Consider the following 27,539-nt stretch of genomic DNA (forward strand, 5'->3'; position numbering starts at 1 on the left):
TCAGACCAGCTACAAATATTTTTGTTTTAATTTTAGGCCCCTGTTTACAAATCACTGTACATAAGCAATTGATTGAGGATTCACCATCTTCTTCCTCCCAAATAACTAAGTCTTGTTTTGGGGGCATTTTAAAAGGCCCTTCAATACCTTCAAGTGAGGATGAGACCTAACTTTCCCAAAGCACAAAAAAACACCTTCTGCCTGACTATTCTTAGAAAATATTAAACTTTTTTAAGAAAAGAAACAAAAATCACCCATCCTTTAGTGAAGGAGGGACCTGTGAACTTCATATTTCCTCTGCCTAGGTCTTTGGGCATCCCTATGTGGGTTATGGTATTTTCTGACTATCACCTTAACACGAGATTCCCCATCCCTGCAAGTGTTTAAGGCCAGGTTGGATGGGGCTTGGAGTAACCTGGTGTAGTGGAAGGTATCCCTGCCTATGGCAGGGGGTTTGAACTCCTTCAAACCAAAGCATTCTGTGATTCTAGGACACATTGCAATAGTCAAGCAAAGCTTCAGCTCACTTCTCAGAAAAGGGAATTACCTGCGAATAGCAACAGTTAGTGCCTCTGAAGAACTAGCACAGGGACAGATTACTTCTGGTCTCAAACCTCTGGATTGAAATACATTCAGGAATGCATCACAGGAAGATATTGACCCTAGAAAGAACCATCACATAATCAGAAACATTTTTCCTAAGAGCAGGAAAGCATGAGCTGCAGGAATTCAAAGTGTGTGCTCGCTCTCAGCTCAGTTATATGAATACTGTGGCATTCATGTACAAACCAAATACTCTTGCAAACTGTCTGAAAGGCATTCCAGTTCACTGTAAGAGAGTAGATTTGGAAAAAGAACTCCTAGTGATTAACAACTAGACAATGAAATTCCCAACTGTGTACTCCTCCTGTGGCAGCACTGGGCAGCACTTAGTATCATGGGAAATCCTTCAGGGATCAGAATCCTTTGTCACTAAAGGTAGCTTTATGTCAACCTCTTATACAGCTCCTATCTGATTGTTTCTTACAGAGGTCACAGCACTTAAATATTTATCAAATTCTGACATACCTTCACCTACCAGGCCTCTAGCACTTGGCCCAGAGTGGATTATATCTATATTTATATCTTGTAGGTATCAATTCAAGTCAATTCATGGAAGAGTATAGCACTAATGAAAACATAAAGTGCAAAACATGAATTTACACTGGTAATTATAGCCAAGAAGTGCAAATGAGTGTAATGAAAAAGCAGTGGCATCACTGGCACACAAACAGTGTTTTACTACAGAAGAAACTGCTTAACTCCCCAGGCATCAGCTCTGACACAGGGCTTACAACAAAGAGAATCTTGGCCAGACTGACACTCATGAAACACATCCATACTCACATGGATTGGCTCCATCTGCCACTATCAACATCCGCAAGGAGCTCAGGCTGACATCTCTCTGATCCCTCTGAGCCAAAAGTGACCAGTGCATATCACGGGATTTTACTACTGCCACACGGGCTGCAAGCCAAAACAATCATTATGCTGCATGTGCACAACAAAATAAAGACCAATTATAAAATTATCTAAATATTCTTGTGTATTTACACAAGTCTATGGAACTACACACAAAATTTATGACACTTTAAATGTAGAAAACAAATACAAATGCCAAATATTCAACTACTATAACACATGTATACACATTATCTCCAGATGGACTTCATCATAGAATTTGAATGCTTGCTATAAATTCAAATACTAAGAACGACAGTTTCTTTAAAGGTCTCTCAGAAGAAGCCATCAACATCACTGATCAGTGAAACTGTGAGCACACAAATACTGAAATGGGGTAATCAGTGTGATACAAGGCATTTAGCACAAACAATTTAATTTGTTTTCAATAACCCAAAAAGAGATGGGTGAATTAAAACAACCTTTAGGGTACCTTTGTATGAGCAGACTTTCTGTATCCAGGAAAGTGGATTAACCTTCATTAATGCATAGGGAATACTGATGACGTGCATCCTGTTCATAACACTCTACAAGAAAGAGATTCAAAAATAAATTTCCAAGTGGCTTAAAAATACAGAACATGTAACAATGCTTAAATAAACCTCCCCATCATCACAGCTGCAGCATAACTCTGACAGTTAACTGGTAGTTAAAACTATGTGAATACTCTGAAAAAATACACAAGGTACAGCAAAAGCAACAGTTTATTCTGAAAAATATAAATACTGAAACAAAAACCATTTGAGAGAAATGATGAATTTATAGCCTCATTCTGATACCAGTACACTACCAATGAAAGAAGCAAACTGTTGCAGTTTTTTGCCTTTCCTGTGATACTCACCGTTAACACTCCATGCCAAAGGCCAGCCTCTCTTTTGAAATCCAAGACATTTGTTAGTGTTTCAGCTGAAAGCAAAGGAAAAAAAATACCAGATTTAAAAAGCATATTTATAAAAATACTTAAGAACTACAAATATTTGTTCAAGCAACTCTGAAATATCCATGACTGCTAAGAAACCAAAGCTCTCTTGCCTATGACAAACAGGCTGCTTAAGCTCCAAGTGACTTGTTTTACTTAGTGCAATAATCTTTGAATTATGATTACTAGACTAGAATATTACAAGGTATTTAACATCTATATTCATTATAATACCCTTTCCATCTGCCAATGAACTATGCAGACTGAAAATTTAGTCTTGAAGCAAACTTCTTCAGCTGAACTGAAAAAGTTAATCTGTATTTGAAAGAATTAAAGCCAGTAAGAAATATCAGCATGGCTCTACTAAATTTTCTTGAATATTTTCTCTGAGGAATTTGAGTATCTTATGTGTTTCAACAAAGCAAATAAGAATCAAAGACTTTAAGTCAAGGATTCAATTGATGAATCATCAATTCAATTGATGATTTTTGAGGGATATCTTGTATTGATTAGGTAAAACTTGCTTATCACTGATGTAGGATGGATGTATGCAGGAAAGTACTTGGTTAAATGGTAGCACAGATTAAATTGATACAGATGGTCAGAACCAAGTGCAGCTCTTGGCTGTTCATTGGAAGAATGGCTGCAAACAAGCAGATCCCTGGGGAGATATTCTTTTCTGGGACTTGATTAGGTAAGAGGAAGATTCCCTCCTTGATTACATTTTCACAGGTGGCTTAACGTTATTTCACACATCACACCCTTTATAAATGAGGAAATTTGTCTTTCCCTTTGCAGTTGAAGTGACTATTCTGTATCTAAAGTTCTCTGGAGACAGCAGACATGATTATGCAACATGAATTGCCTGAAGATGCAAATGCAGCATAATTTAAAAATAAATGCATTTTAAAAATGCATTTTAGAACAAATGCATCAAATTTAAATGCAATACAATTTTAAAGTTACACCTATCTAACTTACCTTCTGAATACCCACAGGCCTGAGTCAGTGCATGACAGTGTGCCAGCATGGAGGCATGAGATACAGTAATGCCCACTGTGCTGCCCTCTTTACTTGTTTTGTACTGAGAAGACAAAGTGTATGCAAGCATTAGATTAACAGCAAAAGCAAGAATATTTACAGCAGTGAATTGAAAACATATTACAAAAACAAACCCAGCTTTTTTAATTCAAAAAGCTAGCATAAAAATATATTTACATCCACAAAATACACTACTATGGTAAAAAGTCTGTTTCTCTAGTCCAATTAAATTGTCCTGGGGGTCCCAAAATGCTGATTATCCCCAATCTTCAACCTGACTCCACACAGTCACTCAACTGAGAGTCTGCCTGGCAGCCTGATGGAAACATTCTTGTTTCACAGTTTAAAACATTATATATAAAATAATAGAAAACATTATACATATAAATATATAAATATATGTATCTTTTATTGTATGCAGAGTTTAGAGGAAGAAAAGATCAGATAAACTAGGACAGAGGAATCAGAGAATTCATCACATGCCCCTGCATCACCTCGATGTAAGCGATCTCGGCGCTGGCATCCCGGACCTGGGGATGCCAATCCTTGGCTGGCTTTGCCAGGTGCTTCCCATCAATCACAAACCACATGAGACGAGGCCAGCCTTCAAAGAAAAAAAAAAGCTCCTGTCACCAGTGTTCCAAACATCAGAGTTTTTTCCCCAGTATTCAGGAGGCAAGCAAAAGCAAAATCCCCTGCTGGAGAGGAACACACAGCACAGAGCACTGCTATGAAAATCAAAGCAGCTCTTTATGTGTAAGAACCATGCAAGGAAACCCAAAAACTGAAGCTTGACAGCAACAATGAGTATACCTGCTTTTTATCCATCCCATAAAAACTAAACCCACACCTTTGAACGTCACCACCTCTCCAGTCTGAGCTTTTGGGAGGCCTTTCTGGCAGGCATCAGTGGTTAAAGCTAATGTGACTCCACAGCTGCCCAAAAGAAATCCAATCTGCTGGCTGCCAGCATCCTGTAGAGAAACAAGGAAATAGCAAAATTACAAATAACAAAACTCTTGGACAGTTTGTTGTAACTTCTTCATGTTTAGAAAACATTAAGTCAATTTATATCACAGGAAAAAACAAAAGTCAATCCCATAAGACCTTTAAAAGACTGAGAAAATTAAGTTTTGCTTAGTGCTAGCTAAGATTTGCAGCAGATCTAGTAAGAAAAGCAGTGTCAGAAGCAATGACTGTACATCCCTCCACAACCCAATAGGATTTTTATAAATTCTGCTAAAACAGAAAATTGGTTTGATGCTGTTTCTGAGTCCTGACACATCAAGGAGCAGAGCCTATAGCTTTTTAGCTCTTCCCTAACAATCTCCAGGTGTGAAGGATTATACCTGTATTTCAGACTATGGTGTCTCTGCCTGCCTCATACTCAGCATCAGAGCTGAAAAAACAACCTCTCTCTGATAAACTCAAATACTTCCACACATATTTTTGAAAATACTGAATGAAAATAATTTCTACAATTACATTCCCTAAAACACTTAAATTACTAGTTTAATATTACTTCCTCCTTTCCTTAAATGAATATTGAATATAATGCACAGAATGTACACTGAACAGTCCACCTGATGCTTTCAAAAGCAGGCTCTGAAGGACCCCATGTAAAGACTGCAGGATTTAGATATATGAACACAGAGACAAACACTTCATTTATCAAACCATAAAAATGTTGAACGAATCTGCCTACCTTTCTTGTCAGTGGAACTTCTATTGGGACAGGAATAAGTTCTGCCAGGAGACATCCATAAAATGCCACCATAAACATAACTGGATCACTATTAGGAAATACCAGAGCTACCTACAAAAATAAAGTAAAATAAGAATTTTTTTTTTTTTGTTATTTGGCAGAGGAGGGGGGGCTGCTTTTTAATTTGTAGAACAAAATTTTCACAACAATGTCCAGGTTCACAGATAACCAGGCAGAGAAATACTAAGTATTGAGACAGTGTATTTTTATAAGCCACAGTAATGATTATTTCACAATACATTATTACAATAATTTATTACAAGGCTTTTTTCAGCTAAAGCTGTTCCTCACTATGCCATCCATAGGGACCACTTCCAACAGCAGCCTACCCGGTCTCCAGGCTTCAGCAGGGGCTCATTCTTAGTGGTTAACTTGTTTAGCAGGGTATAGGCTAACTTCAAGCTTCGACTCCATAGCTTGCCTGAAGAATAAAAGAAGAAATTAGGAAGCAGAAACTAAAATTTTAACACTTAATTGGCAGATCTCAGTGCCTCACACATGCACTAAGCATGAGGGTATCAGAACAGTTGGCCAAGTCCAAGTAGAATTTAGAACTTGGCCTCTTTTTGGTTTACCTCTTTCTTTTTTTTTTTTAATTTTAAATGTAAAACTAAACATGCTATTCTAAACAACACTCAAAGCCCCACTGCAGAGTAATTAAATTACTGCAGCTGCTGAGCTATATTTCCAGCATCCTTCATTTGTGAGAATGCAAACAATAAAGTTCAACATTCTAACATATTATACAAGGAAATGCTGCAGTGAGCTATCCTGAAGGACAGAGTTATTTTCCCCAAAAATGCAATTCACTGTAATACTTCCAGGTCATTAATACAGGCAAGTTTCACTTCCCACCATTAACATCCTGATTATGCTCCTGAGGTATGAGTCTTCTCTATAAGGCTGTGCAAGAGGATGTTAAAATGAAATGTCTCCTCTGGGAATGTGAAGAGTGCATTATTAGTAATCTGTTTCTACCTCCCAGTTTACACTGGGCTATTTTTAGTGTTCTATTATGAAAAAACCCCACACAATTCTAAGAGATTTACAAATAGCCACTAGGAAAGAACCAATATGCTTTGCAATAACAAAACATATTTTCTCTTCCTTAACTTCTTACGAAAAAACCCGTTTTTCATATACAATGAATTTATAATTTACATTCCTACAGCAACCTCCAGCCCTGGGTTACAAGCACAGGCAGTCCCTCTGAAGCAAGGCAAACTTGTTTCATGGAGAACACCCAACTGCTCCTCTCAGCTGGCTCCAACACGTACCATAGGTGAGGGTATAAACTGCTTTCCCAGTGGTGTCCAGCGCTGTCAGACAGGGGGCTTTGGACTGGGTGGTTCCCCAGCGCTGCAGGGCAGCCAGCAGGGAGGGGGGCCAGTTGGTCACCACCCCCAGGGGCTCCCCTTTGAGTACATTCACTTGGTTTCCTTCAGGCTTTGGTTGATTCGGGTCAGGCTGTTGCACTAAAAGCAGAGCACAGGAAAAGGGAAATGTCAATCTGTACAAGATGTGTAAGTTACACTTCACAGGCTGTTCTATGAACCATTCACCTCTTCCTCACAGTTATCACTACTTCTCCTTTGCTTTATGATGCTAATCAGCTGTTGGCTTCCCAAAAAAACAGTGACCATCACTTCAGAGTTGTGATTCCACATTATCAAAATACCAGAATTTGAATCTCTAGCCCACTTCTCTCTACTTTGAAAAGTTACTGTTTTCTGCTCCTTGTTCTCCACATCTATTTCAATGAGAACCACCTTAAGTCAAGAAGGGCTATCAGAGACAACAGCATCAGTGACTTCTGGACACTGATTTTTGCTGCACTGAATTCTCAACAGGTGATGAAAAATGACACTGTGCCTGGCTAACAATATATTTTTAAAGAAAGGCCTTCTCTTGAAATCCTGCTCCAAGCTGCTCCAGAAAGTGAAGTATCTTGGTCTTAGTTAGCAAAGTCCTGGCTGAAGTTAGCAAATGTTCAATGTAGATAACCAGCAAAATGAATGGTTCCAAGTGATGCTTTCCACAATTACATGCACATCAATGGAAATTCACCTGGAGAAACTTCAGCAAAAGACTAGAATCACAAAACCATTGTATCTTACAAGTATCAAACCAACAGTACGGGAACTCTAGTGGCAGCTGCTCAGAAATGTCACACTGAGTAAGAAGGTTGAATTTAAGATTATCTTCCACTTATGATAACATAATGACCTTTCTTGCTCCACTGTACTAATTTTACCATGACTAGTTTCCTATTGAGAAGAGAAACCAACACTTGCTAAGAATCAGTTCTGTCATGAACCACTTACATAAGGAGTAAAAAATGTATCTGAAAGAAAATTAACCTTCAAGCAATTCTTCAAAATCATCCACAAAAAACTCCTTCAGAGGCGGGCGCTTCGGTCTTTTCAAAGTATTTAGCAGCTGCTGGATTTTAGAGGACACTCTGCTGCTCACTGGGACACCTGCCAAATGGAAAAGATTTATTATTTAACATATATTAACCAAAATACACTAAAACACACAACTTTCAGGTGGAACAGTCATTCAGGATGAGTACCTTGTTTGGAAGAAAACAGCTTTTACTAGTAAGAGTTTCCACAATGGATTTATTTGCTTTCCAATAATGCTATTATCTGGCTGACATAGACACCTTCTCATGCTCTATTTTAGCTTTTCAAACCACTGATCCCTTCATGAGATTTCAGCTGAAACATGAACAATGTCCTTTTCTCCAGCAATCTAGATATTTACTACACCTTAACATTCATTCCATTCCGAAAGCATCAGAATGCTTGGAAAAAAAAATGAGTGTATCTTTCAATATTTTATGGGGCTTGTAAAAACAATCACAACACAAAACATGTTAAATGCTGATTTTCATTTGTGTATGTTAAATTAAATGTAAATATATGTATTTATATTTGTCAAAATTTACAGCTCTGAGGCAATATAAAATGAAGATGCATATGAAGAGATTTATATACACAAGAGGGGACACAGATGGAAAGGTCTGTAATGCAATCACCATCTGCAGTTTCCAGAATGCTGCTGCTGTAGCCTCTGGGCACTCCTCGCACGGAGGCGACCTGCGGGCGCTCGTGGTGCAGGTATTCCACCAGGCCAGTGGTCACGTCAGGGGGGGCAGAGTGGTTCTCTGCAGAAATGCAACACAGACACAGGAGCTCATCAGCCACATTAAGAATCAACAGAACCAAAACTGCTTCTTGCATGAGGCCATTTCACAAATCCTCACAGGGGCTTGAGAATCTCCTTACAATCTAAAGGCACACGCCTGCTTTGCTTGGAGCTGTGCCCCATTTCCTGGCTGTACAGCAATGCTTAGGAAATATCACAGAATGGTTCAGGTTGGAAGGGACCTCAAAGCTCATCTTGTCCCATCCCCTGCCATGGGCAGGGACACCTGCCACCAGACCAGCTTGCTCCAAGCCCCATCCAGCCTGGCCTTGGACACTTCCAGGGATGGGGCAGCCACAGCTGCTCTGGGCACCCTGTGCCAGCCAGGGCCTCACTACTCTCACAGGGAAGAATTTTTTCCTCATCTGAGTCTCTCTTCTTTTTTAATTTAAAACCATTCCCCCTCGTCCTATCATTAACTGTCCCTGTAAGAAGCTGCTACCATAATTCCAAAAATGTAACCATGGTTATAGAATGGTTTTGGATGGAATGGTTTAGGAAATGGCAGTATTTCTGAGAAGTGTTTAAACAACAGACAACAAGAACAGGAAGACTGAAATATGCAGAATTCTGATGAGTAAAAACAGGAATGCAGCAGGGAAGAGCTGGAGAAAACCCTGCTGCCCAGGGCTGGAGCTGCCAACAGCCCTTGGAGGAACTCAGCATGTCACAAATCCTGCCAGGAAAACGGCAGGCAGAGGGAGATCTGGGCAGTGCTGTGAAATACATACATAGTCCCCCACTATGAGGCACTGATCAGCTCCAAGATAGCAAGTGCTTCTTGCACTGCTCCCACATTTCCAGAGCTGATACACAAGCCACAAGCCCAGCTCTAAGTGGTTTTAGAGGGATGACCAGGAGAAAAATTGAAATCCATTCCCATCCTTTCCACTGGAACTCACTGCAATGCCAATGCTTGCATTGCAGAGACTAAATTCCTTCCATGTGGGTGAGGTACACGAAGGAGAAAGTGTTACTTAATCTGTCACAAAAATGCTGTGGATTCAGTAACCACAAAGATGACAACTGTGTAAAGCTGACCTGTATAACCACTGCACAGGACCCATGGAGAGCCCGTGTATACACCTGCCTTATCTATATCCTCTCACTCTATCTATTTTTGAAGTTGCTTTTTGGCTGTTTTTTTTTTCTTTTTCTCTTAGGTTTCCCAAAGTACCAACCCAGAGGCTTCCTGCAGAACACAACCTGGCCACAGAGACAAGTGTACCTGGTTCCCACTCCCACCTGAGAAATCCTCCAGGGACTAGCAATATATGAAGAGAAAAAGAAGTTCAATTTTCAGGATTTATGCTCAGATAAAAACCACATTAGCTTAATTAAGAATTTGAGCATTTTACTAATCAATGCCCATGAGACCCCATGCTATTAGCTTGTATCATCCAGAAATACCATGGCACAGCAGGGTAAGACAAGTGGTGAGCAGTTCAAAAAGAAAGTGTGAGCAGACTTATGACTTCAGGAAGAAAGGTTAATTGGATTCAGACTGAAGGACCTTTCCATTAGTGATGACAAGACAGAGATAAATGCAAGAGAGTAGTGTCCAAAGGAAGAACAAATGGGATATGACAGAGAATTAAAAGCCATGATGATCTGCACTTCCAGCTGCTCTAAGAGCTAAGGTGGGAAATACTCCACAGTTGATATAGTGACCTTGAAAAAAACCAGGACAAACCACCAGCCTAATTAATTAAAAAAAAAAAAAATTACACAAAAGAAAAAAAAATCCCCCCTGCACAAAGGGTTGTCCTTGCTGCTAATTAAGTGAAAGACAAACATCTTGAAAATAATGCACATTTGTATCTGACTGCACTAAATATTGTAACCTTGCACTTCCAACAGTGCAGTTTACTGCCTGGGAACTTAGTTTGAGCTCACCATTAAAAATGCAGGCTGGAGAAGATGAGCTGTAAGGAACAAGCTGCTAAATTTAAATTCTCCAACATCTCAAAACTGTGAATAGCTATTCAGTACACAACCAAAACACAGAATATTTCAGTAGGGCATGGCAATTAAGATATGTAAGATGCCTTCAGATTGCTGATATCAGCACACTATCTGAAAAATAAATAAACTCATCTTCTATGCCCTAGGACAAATCAAAGCCCCTTTTAGAAAGTATGTGAGTATTTATCAAGAGTCATAAAAGTTTGCAGTGTAAGAACTGAGTCAGTTTTCATATTCTTATGAGCTAGGAAAATACATGCAGACAGGAAAAATGACCCAGCTGAACTGATATTGGCCATGCATGAATGTTACCAAGCTAGGAATGAAAACTGATAGAACATGCCAAGCATTGCAGGAATGAGGAAGAACATTCTTATGTGAAAATGCACCTATTTTTTTTTTTTTGGTCAAAGGCACTGGAACTTTTATCTTTATAAGTATTTTTAGTAGATCAGCTCTTAAAGATCCCTGAGCTTCCTTCCTTCTAGATACTATAATTATTTCCCAATAATGAAATTTTAAACCTGCATACAGCCAAACATTCAGCTGCTTAAACGCTGGACTTTGAACTCTTTAGTAAGGCCTTGATTTTGCATACAAGGTATTGATTCTGTAAGTTGTTGATTAAACAGTCCTGACAGACAGGTCTATCTGGCCTGGGGCATGAGACATAACAAGATGCTGTGCTATATTTTGGGTATCTTGCAAGTTTTTACAGCTATATTAAGAATTTCATCAATCCCAGTTAAGCTTAAAAGGTGAGCCATAATTGACTTTGTATTTTAAAGGAGTTAAACATAATTTCTATTAATCCATAATATGAAATCAAGAATGGCTCAAAGTGAAGTGGTGACAGATTACCTATTTCTTACATCTACCAAATTGCAAATTTCTTATTATAAATAAGCTTGGAAATGGGAATATGAAAAACTAGGTTTCTTTAAAGGTTTTGTACAAACAGCAAAAAAATTCCCTAATGATTAGTACCTCTGATTTTGTAACCTTCCCAAAGATTCTGTGTGTTTTTCTGTCTTTTGGATGCTTACCAACTGAATCATATCTGAAATCCACAATCTGACATTGTTTAGGGTAAATACATGCAGACTGGAAAGCATGCACCAAAACCAGGATTCCTTTGAAATTCTGCTTTGGAATCCACTAAAACTGAACCTTAATTTCTTGGTAAAGCAAGCATTTTACCAAGAAGAATGCATGTTCAGATCTCATGAGCAACTGGCTTGGGTTAAATACATACACATACCTACCTGGTCTGTGAATTGCACATTTTAAGGCCATTCACAGCTATCTCCTGGTGAAGACCTTTGTGTTTAGCCCTGCTTTGGGATTTGTAATCTGATTTTCATTCCAACCACACCGGCAGGTTTACTGACCTATCTGCGTGTGTGCCATGAGATCTGCAAGCACAGTGGCAGCAGTGGTGGCAGGAGCTGTATTGGAAGCAGCAGCAGGTTTCCCTCCAGGATGAGATGAGGTGGAGGATGCAGAGGATGAGGTGGAGGAGCCCTGAATGACCCGGTTAAGCCAGGGCTCTACGTTGGAATGGCTCTGGAACGGAGTGGAGCTGATCCGCCCTTGCCGCCGCAACGAGCCCTCATCTTCTGATGCTGACGATGTGTCTGTGGTCAAAATAATGATGACAGGCCTGTAATGGGGGAATGGCAGTGACCCAGCACCAGGAACATGGCACTGGGCCGTGCTCCACGTGCTCCGCGCAGCTTTGTCGCGTGCAACACGCGAGGGGCGCGTACCAAGGAATGGGATATCCACACACAAATCCCTCTTGTTGGGTTAGGGGAACAACTTCTACACATTGGGGCCAGAACACACCTGGAGTGAAGTTTCAGTTACCTCCAACTTCTAGACATTGGGGCCAGAACACACTTGGAGCCAAGTTTCCAAGCCTGTACCAAAGCAATGGGATATTCACACACACAAATCCCTCTTGCTGTTATTTGTTGGGTTAAGACAACAACTTCTACACATTAGGGCCAGAACACACTTGGACCCAAGTTTCAGTTACCTCCTACTTCTACACAAGGGCCAGAACACACCTGGAGTGAAGTTTCAGCTACCTCCAACTTCAACGCATTAGGTCCAGAACACACAAGTTTCCAAGTGTGTACCAAGGTAATGGGACAGTCACACACACAAATCCCTCTTGCTGCTGTTTGTTGGGTTAAGACAACAACTTCTACACATTAGGGGCAGAACACACCTGGAGTGAAGTTTCAGTTACCTCCAACATTTGGAATGACATGAGAGTTAAAGAAGGCTTCTACCTATAGCAGAAGATCTATGGGCATCTCATCCCATTCCTGTTCCACTGAAAAGATATTTCTGTTTTGAACAGGTAAATATTATCTCATCACACCTGAATAAAGCTCTTTTTATTTTGTTGTTGTTGATTTCCTTTTTTACTCTTTTTGAGGGGAAGGGAATTCTTCACTTTCCGATTGTTTTGAGAACTAATTTCTAAAAAAACCATGGTGCTCTGAAGTTCAATGAAACAGTTACTACAAAGCATGTATTTTAACCACATAAACTGATATCAATGAGTAATACACAGAAATGCTTAGTAAAGCATCTTTTCATTCTAGATGTATATTTGTTGCTGTTAGAATTCTGACAAAGGACTCCTAATTTAATTACCATCCAGTTACTTACAACTTTCCAGATGTTTCCCTTTGAAATCCTTCCTTATTTTTTCTCCATCCAAGAAAAAATAAAAAGGTAATTCTAAATATGAAGAAAATACGTCCCTTGTGATTTTGAGAGAAAACCAGGAAGTCTTCTTATTACAGAAAAAAATCTTGCCCTCACAAAGAGATTACTGAATTTTAATGACTTGATCTGTTACATGCTTTATATAAGGTAGGGCGTCTGTTACTACGCTCTAAGAGTCCCAGACAGGGAAATTTGGAGTTGGTTGCACCAGGAATTCTGCAACTTTAATTTTGGCTGTATTCTTAATCCTCTGGACACAGAATTGTTCATCTAGATACAATTGTCCATCTAGACACAATTCCATATACATTTCTTGAAGTAACATTAAAAAAGCTACTCCTCATCTTGGGCAACACATTTCAGTTACCAGCTCTTTAATTTTCTCATTCTCAAGAATATGTGCATTTCCAATAACTTCAAACTAATTTCTCTTAGTAGTCTAAAATCATAAAAACTAAAAAAACATTTCATAAGAACCCCATTATCTTGATAGCATTTTCAATGTTAAAATTGTAGATATCTCATTATTTGACCTCTCTTATCAAAAATGACAATTTTGAATGAAAACACCCAAACAATAGATCTCTGAGAAGATTCAGCTGTGGTGCATCCCCATTCCTGGGTCCATGTGATACTTCCAGCCTGCTGCCACATTTGGAGTTTTTGGAAGCTGACTCCATTTGCTCCTGGAGAGAAGCCAAACCTGTCCTATATTGCTTGGAATCTTCCCTTTCTTTTAGGCAGAAAGCAAAAATAAATAATCCCAGGAATATGAAAGAGGATGGGATTATGAACAGCCAGGAATTAAAAAAAAAAAAAAAAAAACCCAAACCAAACCACCATGTCTGGCATTTCTAATCACTTCAGAGGAAGAAATAGAACTACAGAAAAAGCAGGTTTCTCACAGAATACACACTCTGATAACGTCTCCTTACCCAGATTCAAGACAAATGAAGTCTGTGTACAAAAACGGAGGATCCAGGGTAAAAGCATTCTAATATCAAAACATAATTACACCATGAAGTAGCAAGGTCACCCCAGCAGGAGCCCTGTGGCAGTGGCAGGGGTTAATCCATGGATGCTGGTGTGTGGTGACAGACCAGTGACAGAATACTGTGTGCTTGGCTTCCAGCTCTTCCTGCCTGGGAGCTGACCCAAGACAGGCACAGAAGCCACCCCTCTTTGAGCCAGATTTGCATGAAGGCTCAGCTCCAGCTCTGATCACAGGAAATTCGTGTGGGAAGGATCAGAGACTCAAATAGGACAAAACCAGAAGCGCGTTCACATTTTTGGAAGGATGACTGATAAATATAGTTCCTTTACTGCCAGCCAGGAGCTGGATTTCAATTTAACACTGTGCTGAGAACCATGGACTCACAGAATGGTTTGAGTAGGAATATCCTGAGTTGGAAGGGACTCATGAGGAATACTGAGTCCAACTCCACAGGAGTACCTAAACAATGACACCACGTGCCTGGGAGCATTGTTCAAATAGTTCATGAACTCCAGCAGGCTTGTGGCCATGACCACCAGGAGCTTTCAGCTCCTATTATTTAAGGTGCTTCTGCACCCTGCTCAATCCCAGTGTGAGCACACATGGCTTCTTTGCTGACCACCTGCACAGGCGTGTTACAAGATGACACTCCAGCAGCCCAAACACACAAAACCATGCAGATCCCACGGCCTCATCTTGCTCTGTACACACACAGACAGCATGGAGTGCGGGATCAGGGGCACGGCCAGGGACATGTTCCATTTCCACACTTCCAGCCCTTTCTGATCCTATATCCTGCTGTTCTCTCCACACTTGTTCCTCCCTCTGTCTGCCCTTGCTCACCTTAACATCCCATAACAAGACTGACACAGTTCTGAGACCCTCTTGCTCTGCATCCCACACTGTGTCCCTCATCCAGTCCAGAAGATGCTCTACTGCTGACTGCTCTTGATGGCCCTCTCACCTGGCCAGGAGGGCTGAGGCTCTGCAGGGACAGGCCTGGATGGATGACCCTTCTCAGAGTCCTGACCTTGCCTTCCTGCCTGTTGCTGTTCCAGGGTCCCTCTGGGCTTGTGCAGATGGGACAGGGGCCCCACCTGCCATGCCCCAGGCTCCTCTGCAGGTGAGCAGGGCAGCTTTTATCACACATTCCCTCCACAGCATCTCAGACTCTTTTTAAGTTGCTCAGAAAAAAAGATACTTTAATAAAAATACTTAGCATATCTTCTAGGCAAAAACATTAAGGGTCAAGAAAGATCATATATAAGAGCCCAGAGGATTATTGTTTACTAACTAATGAAATAATTGGAGAACCCACAAAAATAATATACTTAAGTGTGTGACTAGCAAACTAAAGTGGGATTCTCTTTAAATGGGAAGAACAGAAAGGACAAATACATCTCAGAAGGCAGGAGGGCAGCATACCTGAACTCTTCTTTTAGAGAAAGAGGTTAAGAACTGGAAATGATGGAGAAAGGCAGTAGAAGTCAGAGTGCTTCTGCTCCTGGGTCACATTACAAAAGACATGTGTACATTCTCAAAATAAAATCTCTTAGGTAATCCCTCTTTGCATACAAGACACTGGCCTCAAACCACTTGGCTTGCTAGCACAATATGTTGTATGACTTTCTTAACCTTCAGAAAATTCATTGTAAGATAACAGAAGATTACCTTTTCCTCCTAAAATTAAAGAAGGTGTTCTGCCACAACCAATCTGAGCAATTATAATGTATGACTTTGACTGTTTCAATCTGCTCACCACTGAATAGCTGAAACCATCTGATGAGTGCTCTGCAACTGATGCAGCAACTTAATGCTCTGCTATTTTCTTCAGCTTTTAAAAGAATAATCTTCTGCAATGTGAAATGAGGCATTTTCAGCTCTGACATGCTTGCCTAGATTATCTCCTCTGAGTGAGATAGCATGTAAGAGAACATACTTAATGCATAAAGGGCACCTGCTCTCTATGACTGCTTTCATGTGGACACATCTCTAGATGAGACTCTAAAAACCATGAGGAAAAACATCACAGCATAAATCCAACGAAAACCTGATTAGAGGCTTTGATATAGAACTTTAGTGCACCCAACTAAAAACTTAGGGCAGGGACACCTTCAGGAATCCCAGGCTGCCCTGTCCAGCCTGGCTTTGGACATTTGCTGGGATGGGACAGCCACAGCTTGTCTGGGCAGCTCTGTTACCTCTCTGTGTTCACTCACACGTACCTGGAGGGGTGTAGGTCTCTACTGAAGAGTGCACCAGGACAGAGCGTCTCTTCGAGGGCATGGGCATCTTCCTCTCTTTGTATTTTGCAAGTGCTGCTTGTACTGCTTCAGTGTGGACATCTAGATAGAAAACAAACAAACAAAAAGGTCAGAATTTCAGTCAGGAGCAATGAATCAACATCACGGCCTCCAGCTCCAATCCAGCTGGAGGCTGCAATTGCAGAAGCAATGGTTTCCAAAGCTAAGGGAGAAAATAAGCAGGGGCAAATGGATGTATTTTCCTCATAAAATCAGCCTGAAAATGCTGTGAGTAGCATTATGAAAACCCCCCTGAAATAAACACTGCAGTTATAAAGTACCCAGTATGTTGGTTTTGAACTATCAGTTATTTTCATTTGGGGGGAAATTCCAATGGAGATCTTGTAAATTTGCAACAGCATTTGACTCATCCTCAAAATCCAGGAAGGGAAAAGAAGTGCAAGTACATGCATACTAGAAATTCTCACAAAACAATGTAAGTAATAAAAAACCAGAAAAAAAGAGACTAATGAACTCAATGATTTTAGAGCTATTTTCCAACTCTAACCAAATTCCATGATTCTATATGAAGAAGGGAAAAGACACACAGAGCTTTCACTTTCCTGAAAGCAAAAATTGTCCTAAGAGGCTCAAGGGCTGTATTTCAACTTTTCTAATTTTTAAGCCAAAACTGAAATTAAAGAGGAATTCAGTGTTCAATCAAGACTTTGCTGCAGATAAAATTTAATGTATTCCAGTGATTTTTCAGCAGCTTTTTTTCTCTTTGACATCTACATTCCAATGGTGTCAAAAGCTAAAACTTATGCAGGAAGAAAATTCATAAGAAGTGAATAGATGTTGAGGAGGAATGAGGCAGACCAAAAATATACTTTGACTTACCACCAAGACTCAAACTCATGAAAAGCACAATACAACACATACACACTTAAACATAGGTACAATGGACTGGTTGTGGTTTAGGAATGGCCTTCTCCAATTTAGTATTCTCTCTAAAAACAATTCAAGACAGGCACTGCTCACTCTCTTCCCCCTCTCCCTGCTCTCAGTGGTAGGATGGAGAGGAGAATTACTTACAAAAGGCAAAGACCATGGGTTGAGGTAAGAACAATTTACTGAAAAATGCAATGAGATACAAAAATGAACAGTAACAGCAAGACTAATGACAGAGGGTACAAGGAAGGAATTGCTATTGCTGAGTGTGGCAACCCCTGTCAATAGACAGAACCCAAAACAGGACACAGCCCAGGAGTGAGTACATGATTCTGCACTGGGCTGACCACATTTCTTCTATGTGGAAACTGCTGCACAAGGTTTTTAGAATTTAACTATTCAATTTGAAAGAAAACACATTCTTTCAGTAAGTATCCATCTACTCTTTGGCTATGATTTAAATATGTAACAGGTAGACAAATTTGAGGGTATGAAACTATTTGTAGGTATGTAAATGTGTGTGACAGACATATACTTACACAACTTAGATATAATATACAATGGAACATAATTGTACATATAATTTTGTACATATAATATACAATGTAACTATATCCCTGTACCTACAGGGATTTATCTTGGTGAAGATTACAGTATCAGTATTTTACAGTATCATCTCTATTTTTAATTTAAAAAGTAACATTTTTGTACTGGCCCTGAACCCTCTTGGGTCATGCCCAGCACAGGGCCATTCCTAAGGACCATGCCCTTCAGTCTGGCCAAATGGATTCTACAAAATCACAAGAATCCCTGAAGATATGGTCCCAGACACCAACCAGTTCCTCACAGCAATAACATCACTTTTCAGTCTGCAGCTCCCTGCAGATAATCTGTTCAGAGCAGTTTTAAAATATGTATACATGCAAATATGCTATCCCACCTGTGTGTTCCTACAAGACTCAGGAATGTACTAAGTAGATGCTTATCTCAAAGAAGAACTTTTTGTGCAACCAGCATGGGAGGTTCAAAGATGATGTTGTTATGAGAGAAAAAATATTAAGGAGGAAAAAGAAAAGAAAGCCCTCAGTAAAACCTCTACTCTTTAATACAGTAATTTTTTTGTCCTGGTCCTCCCGTCAGATTTTTGCTCCTTTCCTTCACACCAAGGACTTAATAATAGATGTTTTATAAATTAAAAATTCCACATTGCTTATGTCTGCCTGCCTCCTTCTCCATTTCCACGTGTAGGCTTTTTGTCAAGTCTTGGTTTCTCCTGATCCTTAGTTTTAGCTATAATTGTCCACTAATAATAATGAAGATTATTCCCATAGTTATCCAGAAGCAAACTTTTTATGTCCCCAAATTCCAGACAGTTTAAGCAGAATTCAATATCAAGGTTGTTTTTGGAGCCTTAAAAGGAGAGGGAAAATGTCCATTCTGCAGGACACATTTCCTTGGCAGAACTTCCAGCCAAAACCAAGCTGGGATATTTCTAGAAAGAGACAATAACTCTGAGATGGAGTCACCTCCACCATGCCTACATCTACATACAATTTAAAAGATTTTTGTTACATTAACATCTCATAGGAAGCAGGGGAACATAAATTGTTCTCCAGAAAAGGTCTTCCAAAGAGCAAAATAACACATTATATTTGTAGTCTGCATATAAATATATGAAGCCATTAAATAATGTGGCAGATGAAAAATGAAAGCATTCTTAGACAGTTGTGCATGTTGGGAATGGAAAGGCCTAGTTGGAGGCAAGGGTGTGCTGGGGCTTCTTAACAAAGCAGAGCAGGGCAGGTCATAACATCACACAGATTTGTGAGAACAAGCATGGGAACTACTTTTTATTCCATTTCCAGAGGGCAAAATCACTACCACCTCATCCTCTAGCCCTAATTCCCACCCCAAAACCTGGAACAGACTAGATTAACTGATAAAAATGCAACCAGGAGACAGCCAGGATGAATTTTTATTCTGTTCCGTGTTTTATTTTTACAGCGCCAATTTAACTCATCATTCCCTCTACACTCATTAAAATCTATTCCTGGCTTGAAATCTTTCCTGTAATATCTTGTCCTTGGACATCAGCTGAGTAGGAACATCCTCTCTCATCCAAATCAATGAAGTAATTGCTTTCACTTCCCTGGAACACTTTGTTCCTATTCCACTTTGGCTTTAAGAGCTTTTCTACATGATGAAACACATTTCAATAAAAGAAGCAAAAGGAATGAAATTATTTTAAAGAAGCAGAACACTTATGGTACAAAAATTCATTCATTAGTATAAATTAAATGTTAACTGGATATTGGAATTGCAAAAAGAAGCTCTCTTCCACTGTCTGTTACTTAAATTCTTCAAAATTTACTGTGAAAGTGATTCACCACGTAAGAACTGTGGAGTTCAGTTTTCTTCAGGGAATTCATCACTCATAATCAGACCAAATGTGCCACACTTTTGAGAACAGGGATCACAAATGCTCAACAGTGATCACTGGAAGTGATGAACAGCAAGCCCAGCATTTTATTAACACAAAGAATATATGTACCAAAGTGAGGGAAAAAACCCATATACTGCCATCCAAAAAGCAGAAGAAAGTCTTGGAGAAGTATTTCTAGGCTTCTGCACTTTATTAAGCTGGATACAACCATCAACAATTAATAACTTTTAAACATTTTCTCCTTCTGCTGTAGTAAACCACATAAACTTCTCTCCAGTTCTTTGTATCTATTTTAATTTTTTTCTTTCCACATGTCCTTAAAAAAGGATTAAGGAGGAGAACTAAAATAATTTGTGGACTATAAATCACCTATACTCTTACAGCCCCTAAACTGTTCAGCTATTAGAAGAGCACTTTTTCCTATTTGTAGCCCCTGCTCATTTATCAGGCTCTGATCCTTGTCCCTGCCTCAGGCACAGAAGGAAGAATTTCTACAGCTGGCTGAAGAAAAAAATGACATTTATAACCTGACCAGTATCCCTGCTGCTCATGGATTTCAAAATAGAAACAGGCAAAGCAATAAGCACTATGTAGGTGGGATGGGGAGAGGACTTGGAAAAAGGTAAAATCCATGGGTTGAGATATGAACAATAACATCTGAAGTAAATTAAAATGTAATAATAATGATGATGATCATAATAAAAACAATAATAATAGAGTTAGAACAAGAATAATAAGATGTGAGCATTATTCTCATTGTCAATCCAAAACACAGTATTGTACCAGCTATTAAGAAGAAAATTAACACTATTACAGCTGAAACAGGACAGCAGGCTTGTATTTATTAACAGTATTCACTGCTGGAATTTTTTGGATATTTGTTGTTTGAAGAGAAGTTATCAGATGATGATAAAAATCAACATACAGTTGATTTAAATACACAACTCTTTTGTGAAACTATTTTAAAAAGTTCTTACAGGGAGTAAATGACAGATCAGTTGTATAAAAAGACAAAATTGTTTCACTTCCTTGCTTATTTCAAGTAATTTATGTTGATGGTTGTAAAGCACCTATAATTGCTCCAGAAAGAGATCCTGTTCTAGGAAAAGCTGCATTCTCCCCTCATCAAATTCTCTTGAAAAAGACATAGGAGAACTGATGAGATCTGAAGCAAGGAAAACAAGAACTAAAGACTGGAAGGAAAGAAAGAAGAAGAAACAACACACCCTCCCTTCCCCATAACAGTCTAAACTAAGGTGTGACATTGAGGGAAGGAGGCTGAAGCTGGTAATCCCTCACAACAATCAATGTGTGTCAGCACACAGGGAAGCCAAAAAAAGCACCAATATCTCTTTGCTGACATAAAGAAGCCAACATTAATGCAGTAAATCTGAAGAATTTTTTTTTTAATTACAGAGGAGAAAGGAGAATAGATATGGGTATCCAAAAACCATATCTACATTTCCTTGCACAGACCTAAGTAAGTTTGGCCTAAACCAAGTCAAACAAAACTGTCACCATTTGGTTTTGATACCATCTGAGCACATTAAGTGTTCTCATATATCACTAATGAGAGAAAAAATCCAATTATGGGTGTTGTAACTAAGAACTTAGCAAATTTCCAAGTAAAGAACTTGTTCTAGGCAGAAATATTTACTGAAAAATTAGTCTGGGGAGCTGTGATAGGAAACCACAGCAGGACATGGCAGTCCCCACCAAGGACTACCTCCCAAGGCTTTCCTGCTGTACTTGTGCTCTTCTTGCAGATTTTTATTTCTGTTAGTTTAACAATGGCACATCTTACTCTAATTATTTTCTACAATGTAATTTTCTATAACATATTTCTATAATTTAATAATTTAAAAAATATTTTAAACATGTCATTTAGCTAATTACAGCACTGTGCAATATTCCCTGGCATTCAGAAGTTTCTTCTCTGTGTAGGTTTCTCTGTCTATATCCAGAGAATATTTAGGAAGTCTCATTCATCATTCAGTTAGCCCTAAGGAATGTACAAGGCACATCTGCTCCAACTCTGGAGCAAGGTTTTACTTATCAGCAGGGCAAATAGGATGCAATAAAACTCTGCCCAAGCAGTGGCAAGACAAGGTGACCCAAGAGCAGCCTCCTGTTCATGATATACAGTGCAGGCCATCACTTGCACTTCTCATCCCCAAACCCAGGATGTGGAATTACTCTGCTCAACAAACAGAAAAATAACCAGCTACAAGTCCAAAAGTATATAGGAGAGAAAACCTTTCCAACACCTGTTTTTCCTGACTATTGTGACAAGGAATTTCACAGGGAAATGGTGCACTTCGACCACCTGAAAAGTAACAATGGCAACAGGATGCAATGAGGATATCAGTATTTTCACACAATTTTCCAAAACAGGTTTGTCTCTGTAGTGTCCATTTAAAATGAAGTAGAATATCCATTGTGATATTTCCCTTTTTTGTGCATTTGCTTTAAACCAGGAAATATAAGAAAGAAAGCTACAACAAATATATAACCTTGCTTTAACAAAATAACCCAAACAAGCAAGCAAAAAATCCTCCAAATTCACACACTCTAGTCCCCAAAATTTTAAAGTAACTGTTATACAGACTAGAAACCCAATTTTGTTTTCTCAGCAAATATGAAAAACCTGTTGAGCATGGTAAAATTCACAACAAGAAACAGATCAGAAGACAGGTCTACAGTCTCACTGCTTGCATTTCCTGCAGGCAGCATTCAAACAAAACCACTCTTGTAACAAAACAAGATACTTGGAAAACATTCATTATGTCTTCCCTCCTTCCAAAGCACTGCACCTTTCTGTGTGGGTGCAGGTCCCATCTCACAGGGATATTTTCCTCTGGAAAAGGAGGACACGAGGTGCCTCAGCTGTCTCGGTGTCCCTTACCGGATCGGAAGCGCTCGTCCCTCGAGTTGGTGGATCGGGATTTCTGCTGCTTTGCTACCCCAGCAGTGGCTTGGGAAGAGCCTGGGACTCTGTTCTCTGCTTGCAGGGATGGATCCACACCTGAAACATAGTTTATTTTAGTCCAAACTCAGCTTACAAACATAATATCTGCTCCCCACGTCTACACTGTTTCACTACAACTGGTGCAAGACAGTATCTTAAAAAAGAGCTCATCTTCTACCTGCATTTCAATCCAATTTAATCTATGCCAATTTAACTCAAAAGATTCACATTTTACAAAAATGCTGCAATTCTCTAGTAAGACCTGTGCAGATATTAATGCAGAATTACTGTCAGTTTCACGGGTGTAAAAGCTCCTGCTGTAATCCAGGTCTGGTTGCTTCATGTGCTCCTGAAACGATGACAGACCTTCCCAGCCCCACACAAGGTAATAAAAATAAGAGGAACTGAACCATTCTCTACTTGTTTGCTCAGCACCATATTAGAACAGGGCTCCAGATAAGCCAGAGCAGTTGCTTATGTTTAGGCTGGCTAATATTCAGGAAGATGAATCTGAACTCTATATTGTAGCACAACAGGAATTAAAAAATCAAAGGAGTGGACAGTAACCATTAAATATCCACTATCCCTTCCCCATCCCCAAAATGAGGAGACACTCTCCTGGCTCTTGATCCATCAAGGACTATATAAATTTGGACTAGGAACTTCCATTTGCAGTTTTATTATACATCCACACTTCAAAATGTAATGTAAAAATTCCAATGCAGCTGGAGGGTTTTTTTGCACAATCCTAACATAAATATAGCTTAGTGCTGTGTTTTACAACAAACTTACATGGCTGCATCAAGGTCACTGTATTTCCTCAGCCCTTGTACCACACAGGGCTGAATATATCTTTCATTTCACTCCTTTCTTCCCTTGAGGAGCTTCTGCTTTCCTACCTGGCCCCAAGTCTTTTGAAAACAACACATTTTGGAAACAAAGTATTTGAACACAACATTTTCAAAATGCAAATATTTACCAAAAGCAGCTCCCACTGAACTGAAGACATCATCCCAGAGGAATCTGGGTCAGTTCGTTTGCAAGGAAAGGTCTCACTTGAAAAAGTAAGAAAAGGCTCACTTCTCTCTCATGGGGCTTCTCTTCCCGTTGTCACAAAGTGAGTATCAGTAAAGAAATTGGCAGCTACTAAAAAATCTAGGAATTACAAGACACTTTTATGAAGGCGTTTCAGTGAGATATAGTCTTTACATTAGGAGTATAATTGGATTAAATATCCCATTTCTACCTCAATTGATGAAAAAGAGCTTTCAAATGCTCCATTTAAATGTAATATCCTCAGGGAAAGTGTTTTATCATCTTCATGACAAGGTAAATTACTATATACCAGCCTTCTTGGGTATCTGTTAAGACCTTTGGATGAATGCACTCCATAATCCCTTTGCCAACCCCTTTGCAGCTAACAGTGAGCACCTCTGAGCTAGATATGGGTTCAGGGTGCGGGAAAAATGAGCCTAAATAATAGAAAAACAAAGGAACATTTAATAATTCACACAGACCTAAGTTTTAAGAAATTAGTCTGACTCCAGAGATATGCTCCTTTCTCTTTTACAGTTTGGAATAAAGAACAAACACACTCTCAGCTAATTTTTCCTGCTTTCCAAAAGTCAAGTTTTTTAAACAGATGACAAAATATCTAACATCAACTGCATTCCCCAATGGGATATATGGAGTCAGCCCAGCAAAGAAACCAAAGTGTCCTCAGTGGAGCAGAACAGAATGTCTGTTTACCAACATACACACCTAACGCTCTTTGAAACACTTAAGCAGAATTTTGTAATTTTATAAGAGAAAAATAAATGTAGTCTGCCAACTGAATTGATTCAACAGATCTGATAAGTGGTGAAAACACCGCAGAATTCTATTCCCCATTTCACTTGAACACAAGTTTTCCATAACCACAGGTCAACAGTCCAGGGGAACTGGTTGATCTGGAAACAATAAACAGCAACTTCAGATTTTGTTACAAAGATTGAGGCAAGTCATCTCCTTAAGCCTGAGCCAAGCAAACAGCCAAGGCAAAGGGAGAACTATGATGGTACAAAAGACAACAGGCAGCAGGGCTGGGAGCCTCCCTCAACTAAGACTACTTAAGAAATTCTCAGAAAACATCATACCTATATCATTTTTGTGTAATTTTGTCAAAAGAAATCTTTGGTGAAAGAGATGGCAAAAGAAAACCAGAACTTTTTTTTGGTGTGCCATTTCTTTTCCTCCAGGAGGGCTGTTAGTTGTAAGCAGAAAAAGAGATTTCATGTTCCTCCCAATTCCTTACTCTTCCCATTTGCAGTCTTGTAGTAACTACAGAGCCCTGAAATCAGGACTTGTAAGAGCCCATGTTCCACTCTGTGGTGCCCTGTGGGAGGAGAACAATCTGGAACATGAGCTGACTGGTGTAACCCATCAGGAGTATGGGTTATACCCTGAGTCATGCACGGCTGTTTGGCCACACCAGCCCTGGGGGCAGGAGGAACAGGGAAGAAGTGACCACACATAACAACAGGAGTCCATGACCACCTCCAACTCCAGAACTCTCAAGGCCAAAATCAGATTTTTGTGAATCAGTTATTGTGATGAAGTATGTACCAGTGAACCTCAGAAGTTTCTTGTAAATTAGGATGAGGCATGAAATCCTTGGCACTGTTAGAAATCACAACTCCATTTCTTCAGATTAAGTCTCCCTTCTTGTTTTCTCAAAGTAGGTTTCATATCACAGTGCAAAAATAGCAACAATGAATCTGAAGAATATCACTTTTTGGTAAAAATAGTAAGATAGTGCATCTGACTCTTAGGCTGCACAACTATGTGCCAGTAAAATGCTGTTCCACAAGCCTGGTGAGCTTGTTCATTTATTCCCCTACTATGCAAATCACTACCTTAGCCTTCAGCAAAAGCAGATGGGTAATTAGGTGAAGTCTCCCCACTCACACCAACACCTTCACAGAAAAGACATACACTAAAGGCACTTGATCCACTATTCACTGTATTTTCTCTATTTTTTACTTGCCCAAAGCTAGCAAGAATGAAGTCAACTAAGGGAAAAATTTGCTTCTACAGGATGAAATTAAAAATAATGTTTTATTTATTCCTGTATTTCTCCATCCACAAGCACAGGAGAATCAAGACTAACGCTGGCATTTCAAGCAATTTGCATTTATAGAAGCAAAAATGATTTTACTGTAAGAGCAGGGAAGAGCTGCCAGGACAAGGCAGATTCTCTGCTGCCATCAGTGGGGAGGATGAGCAGCTAAAGTCATTAGGTGGGGAGAAATAAAATTTTCAAAACAATGTATTAAAGAGCTCTGTAGAGAAGAGAGGGGAAGAGGGAGGCCAAAGAGCAAACTCCAGACTCTTTGTACATTATCAAGTCTTTCTGCAGCTACTGAACTGGGGCTGGAAATAAGAAAGGAACAAGTGACAGCAACCAGGTTCAAAGTGCATAAAGAAAGGAAAAGGTATGACAAGGCAAAAAAGTACAAAAAGTGGAGGTCTGGCTCTGGGGCAGTTACTGAGCATCCAGTCCTCACTCAAGTTCAATGTCACCATCCTTTACTGTCACATCCCATCTCAGAACATATTACCTGCTGTACACACATTTTTTACCTTCAACATCCAGTTTTGGAAGTGTTCACAACTTCCAGATTAGAGGGACTGAACAAGGGTTTACCCAATGTAATTTATTACCCAGGATATGGTATCAGAAATTCAAGAGATTAGATATAATAATGATAACGAAAGGCATCATACACATTTGACAATCTTCCATGATTCTGTAACATTTTCTTCTACTCAAGGAAGTAAATTCCACCTCCTCAGCTTACACTTGGAATCTATGAAACCATTTTAAGAGCATTAACACTTTCCATTCAAGGAAGCATGGAACAGCAGCAAAGAATACAAAAGCACAGAAGACACTTGTTATAAACTCAATGAAACCAAATACAAGCCAGGATTTGGATCCAATTCAGAGAACCCAAACACTGACTAAACCACCTCAATAAAAATAAAAAGTAAGTGTTACTTACTCACAAGTAAGACAGACACTTTATTTAGACTCTATGACACACTGGTAAGCAGAACACCCACAGGGCATTAGCTAGAGCTTAAATTTCTCAAAATAATAGTCCATTTTAAGCAGCAGTTCAGGAGGTGCTTCACAAGCAGCCCAGCACTCCTAATGTACAAGGATGTGCACTGAATTGAAAAGGCACAGGAATAGCAATCTCTTGATATTTTGAGAAACTGAGCAATGAAGCTATAAACTGCTTTTTCAACTAGCCCATGTGAACACCTTACATTTTCACATACCTCATTTAAACCAAGTACACCAAGATCCAACCAAATTAGCCAATTAAAATTTGGACATCCTTTAATCACAGCCATTATATCCATGGTATAAAGTGGGAATTTTGACTCCACAGCACCAAGAAAGGTACTTATATGTTTTTTCCTTAAATTATAAGAAATTATCAAGCTTTTGTTGACTCCAAGACACCAGAGTAAGTTGCATATTCCTTAAAAATGGAACTACAGGTACTAAATGCTATAGGGGTATGTAAAACTCCCAAGCTAATTGAATGAGAGGCTGATTTGTGGGTACCTCTTAACCACAAAGATGCAAAAACAAAAATCACAGTAATACAGAATCACAGAGTAACCCAGGTTGGAGAGACTTTGAAGATCACCTGGTGCAACCAGGAACAGAAAGCACACATATTCCTGGTAGCAGCAGAAACATTTTTCAGAGACAAAAACCCATGAAAACTTAAGAAAA

General features: G+C 39.4%; 1 protein-coding gene across 6 annotated transcripts in view; it reads right to left on the bottom strand.

Moving 5' to 3' along the window:
- The window catches only part of DIP2A (disco interacting protein 2 homolog A), an 83,932-nt gene that overhangs the window by 29,971 nt on the left and 26,422 nt on the right, over positions 1-27,539 (bottom strand). For 4 of the 6 annotated variants that reach the window (XR_003380346.2, XM_074548114.1, XM_005486931.4 and 1 more), the window contains exons 3-17: positions 22,685-22,804; positions 16,368-16,487; positions 11,795-12,040; positions 8,269-8,397; positions 7,586-7,705; positions 6,503-6,700; positions 5,555-5,646; positions 5,166-5,276; positions 4,311-4,434; positions 3,955-4,064; positions 3,401-3,503; positions 2,342-2,406; positions 1,934-2,027; positions 1,387-1,506; positions 548-662 (exon numbers count right to left, since the gene is read on the bottom strand). Coding sequence is in view for 5 of the 6 variants with exons in the window: in XM_074548114.1 (XP_074404215.1) it covers positions 548-662; positions 1,387-1,506; positions 1,934-2,027; positions 2,342-2,406; positions 3,401-3,503; positions 3,955-4,064; positions 4,311-4,434; positions 5,166-5,276; positions 5,555-5,646; positions 6,503-6,700; positions 7,586-7,705; positions 8,269-8,397; positions 11,795-12,040; positions 16,368-16,487; positions 22,685-22,804 (1,867 nt within the window). In the remaining variant the exon portion in view is untranslated. The remainder of the gene's footprint in view (positions 1-547; positions 663-1,386; positions 1,507-1,933; positions 2,028-2,341; positions 2,407-3,400; positions 3,504-3,954; positions 4,065-4,310; positions 4,435-5,165; positions 5,277-5,554; positions 5,647-6,502; positions 6,701-7,585; positions 7,706-8,268; positions 8,398-11,794; positions 12,041-16,367; positions 16,488-22,684; positions 22,805-27,539) is intronic. The other 2 variants (XM_074548115.1, XM_026793359.2) reach the window with 1 other exon arrangement.

Source organism: Zonotrichia albicollis, chromosome 10, assembly GCF_047830755.1.
Source record: "Zonotrichia albicollis isolate bZonAlb1 chromosome 10, bZonAlb1.hap1, whole genome shotgun sequence".
NCBI classification, from domain to species: domain Eukaryota; kingdom Metazoa; phylum Chordata; class Aves; order Passeriformes; family Passerellidae; genus Zonotrichia; species Zonotrichia albicollis.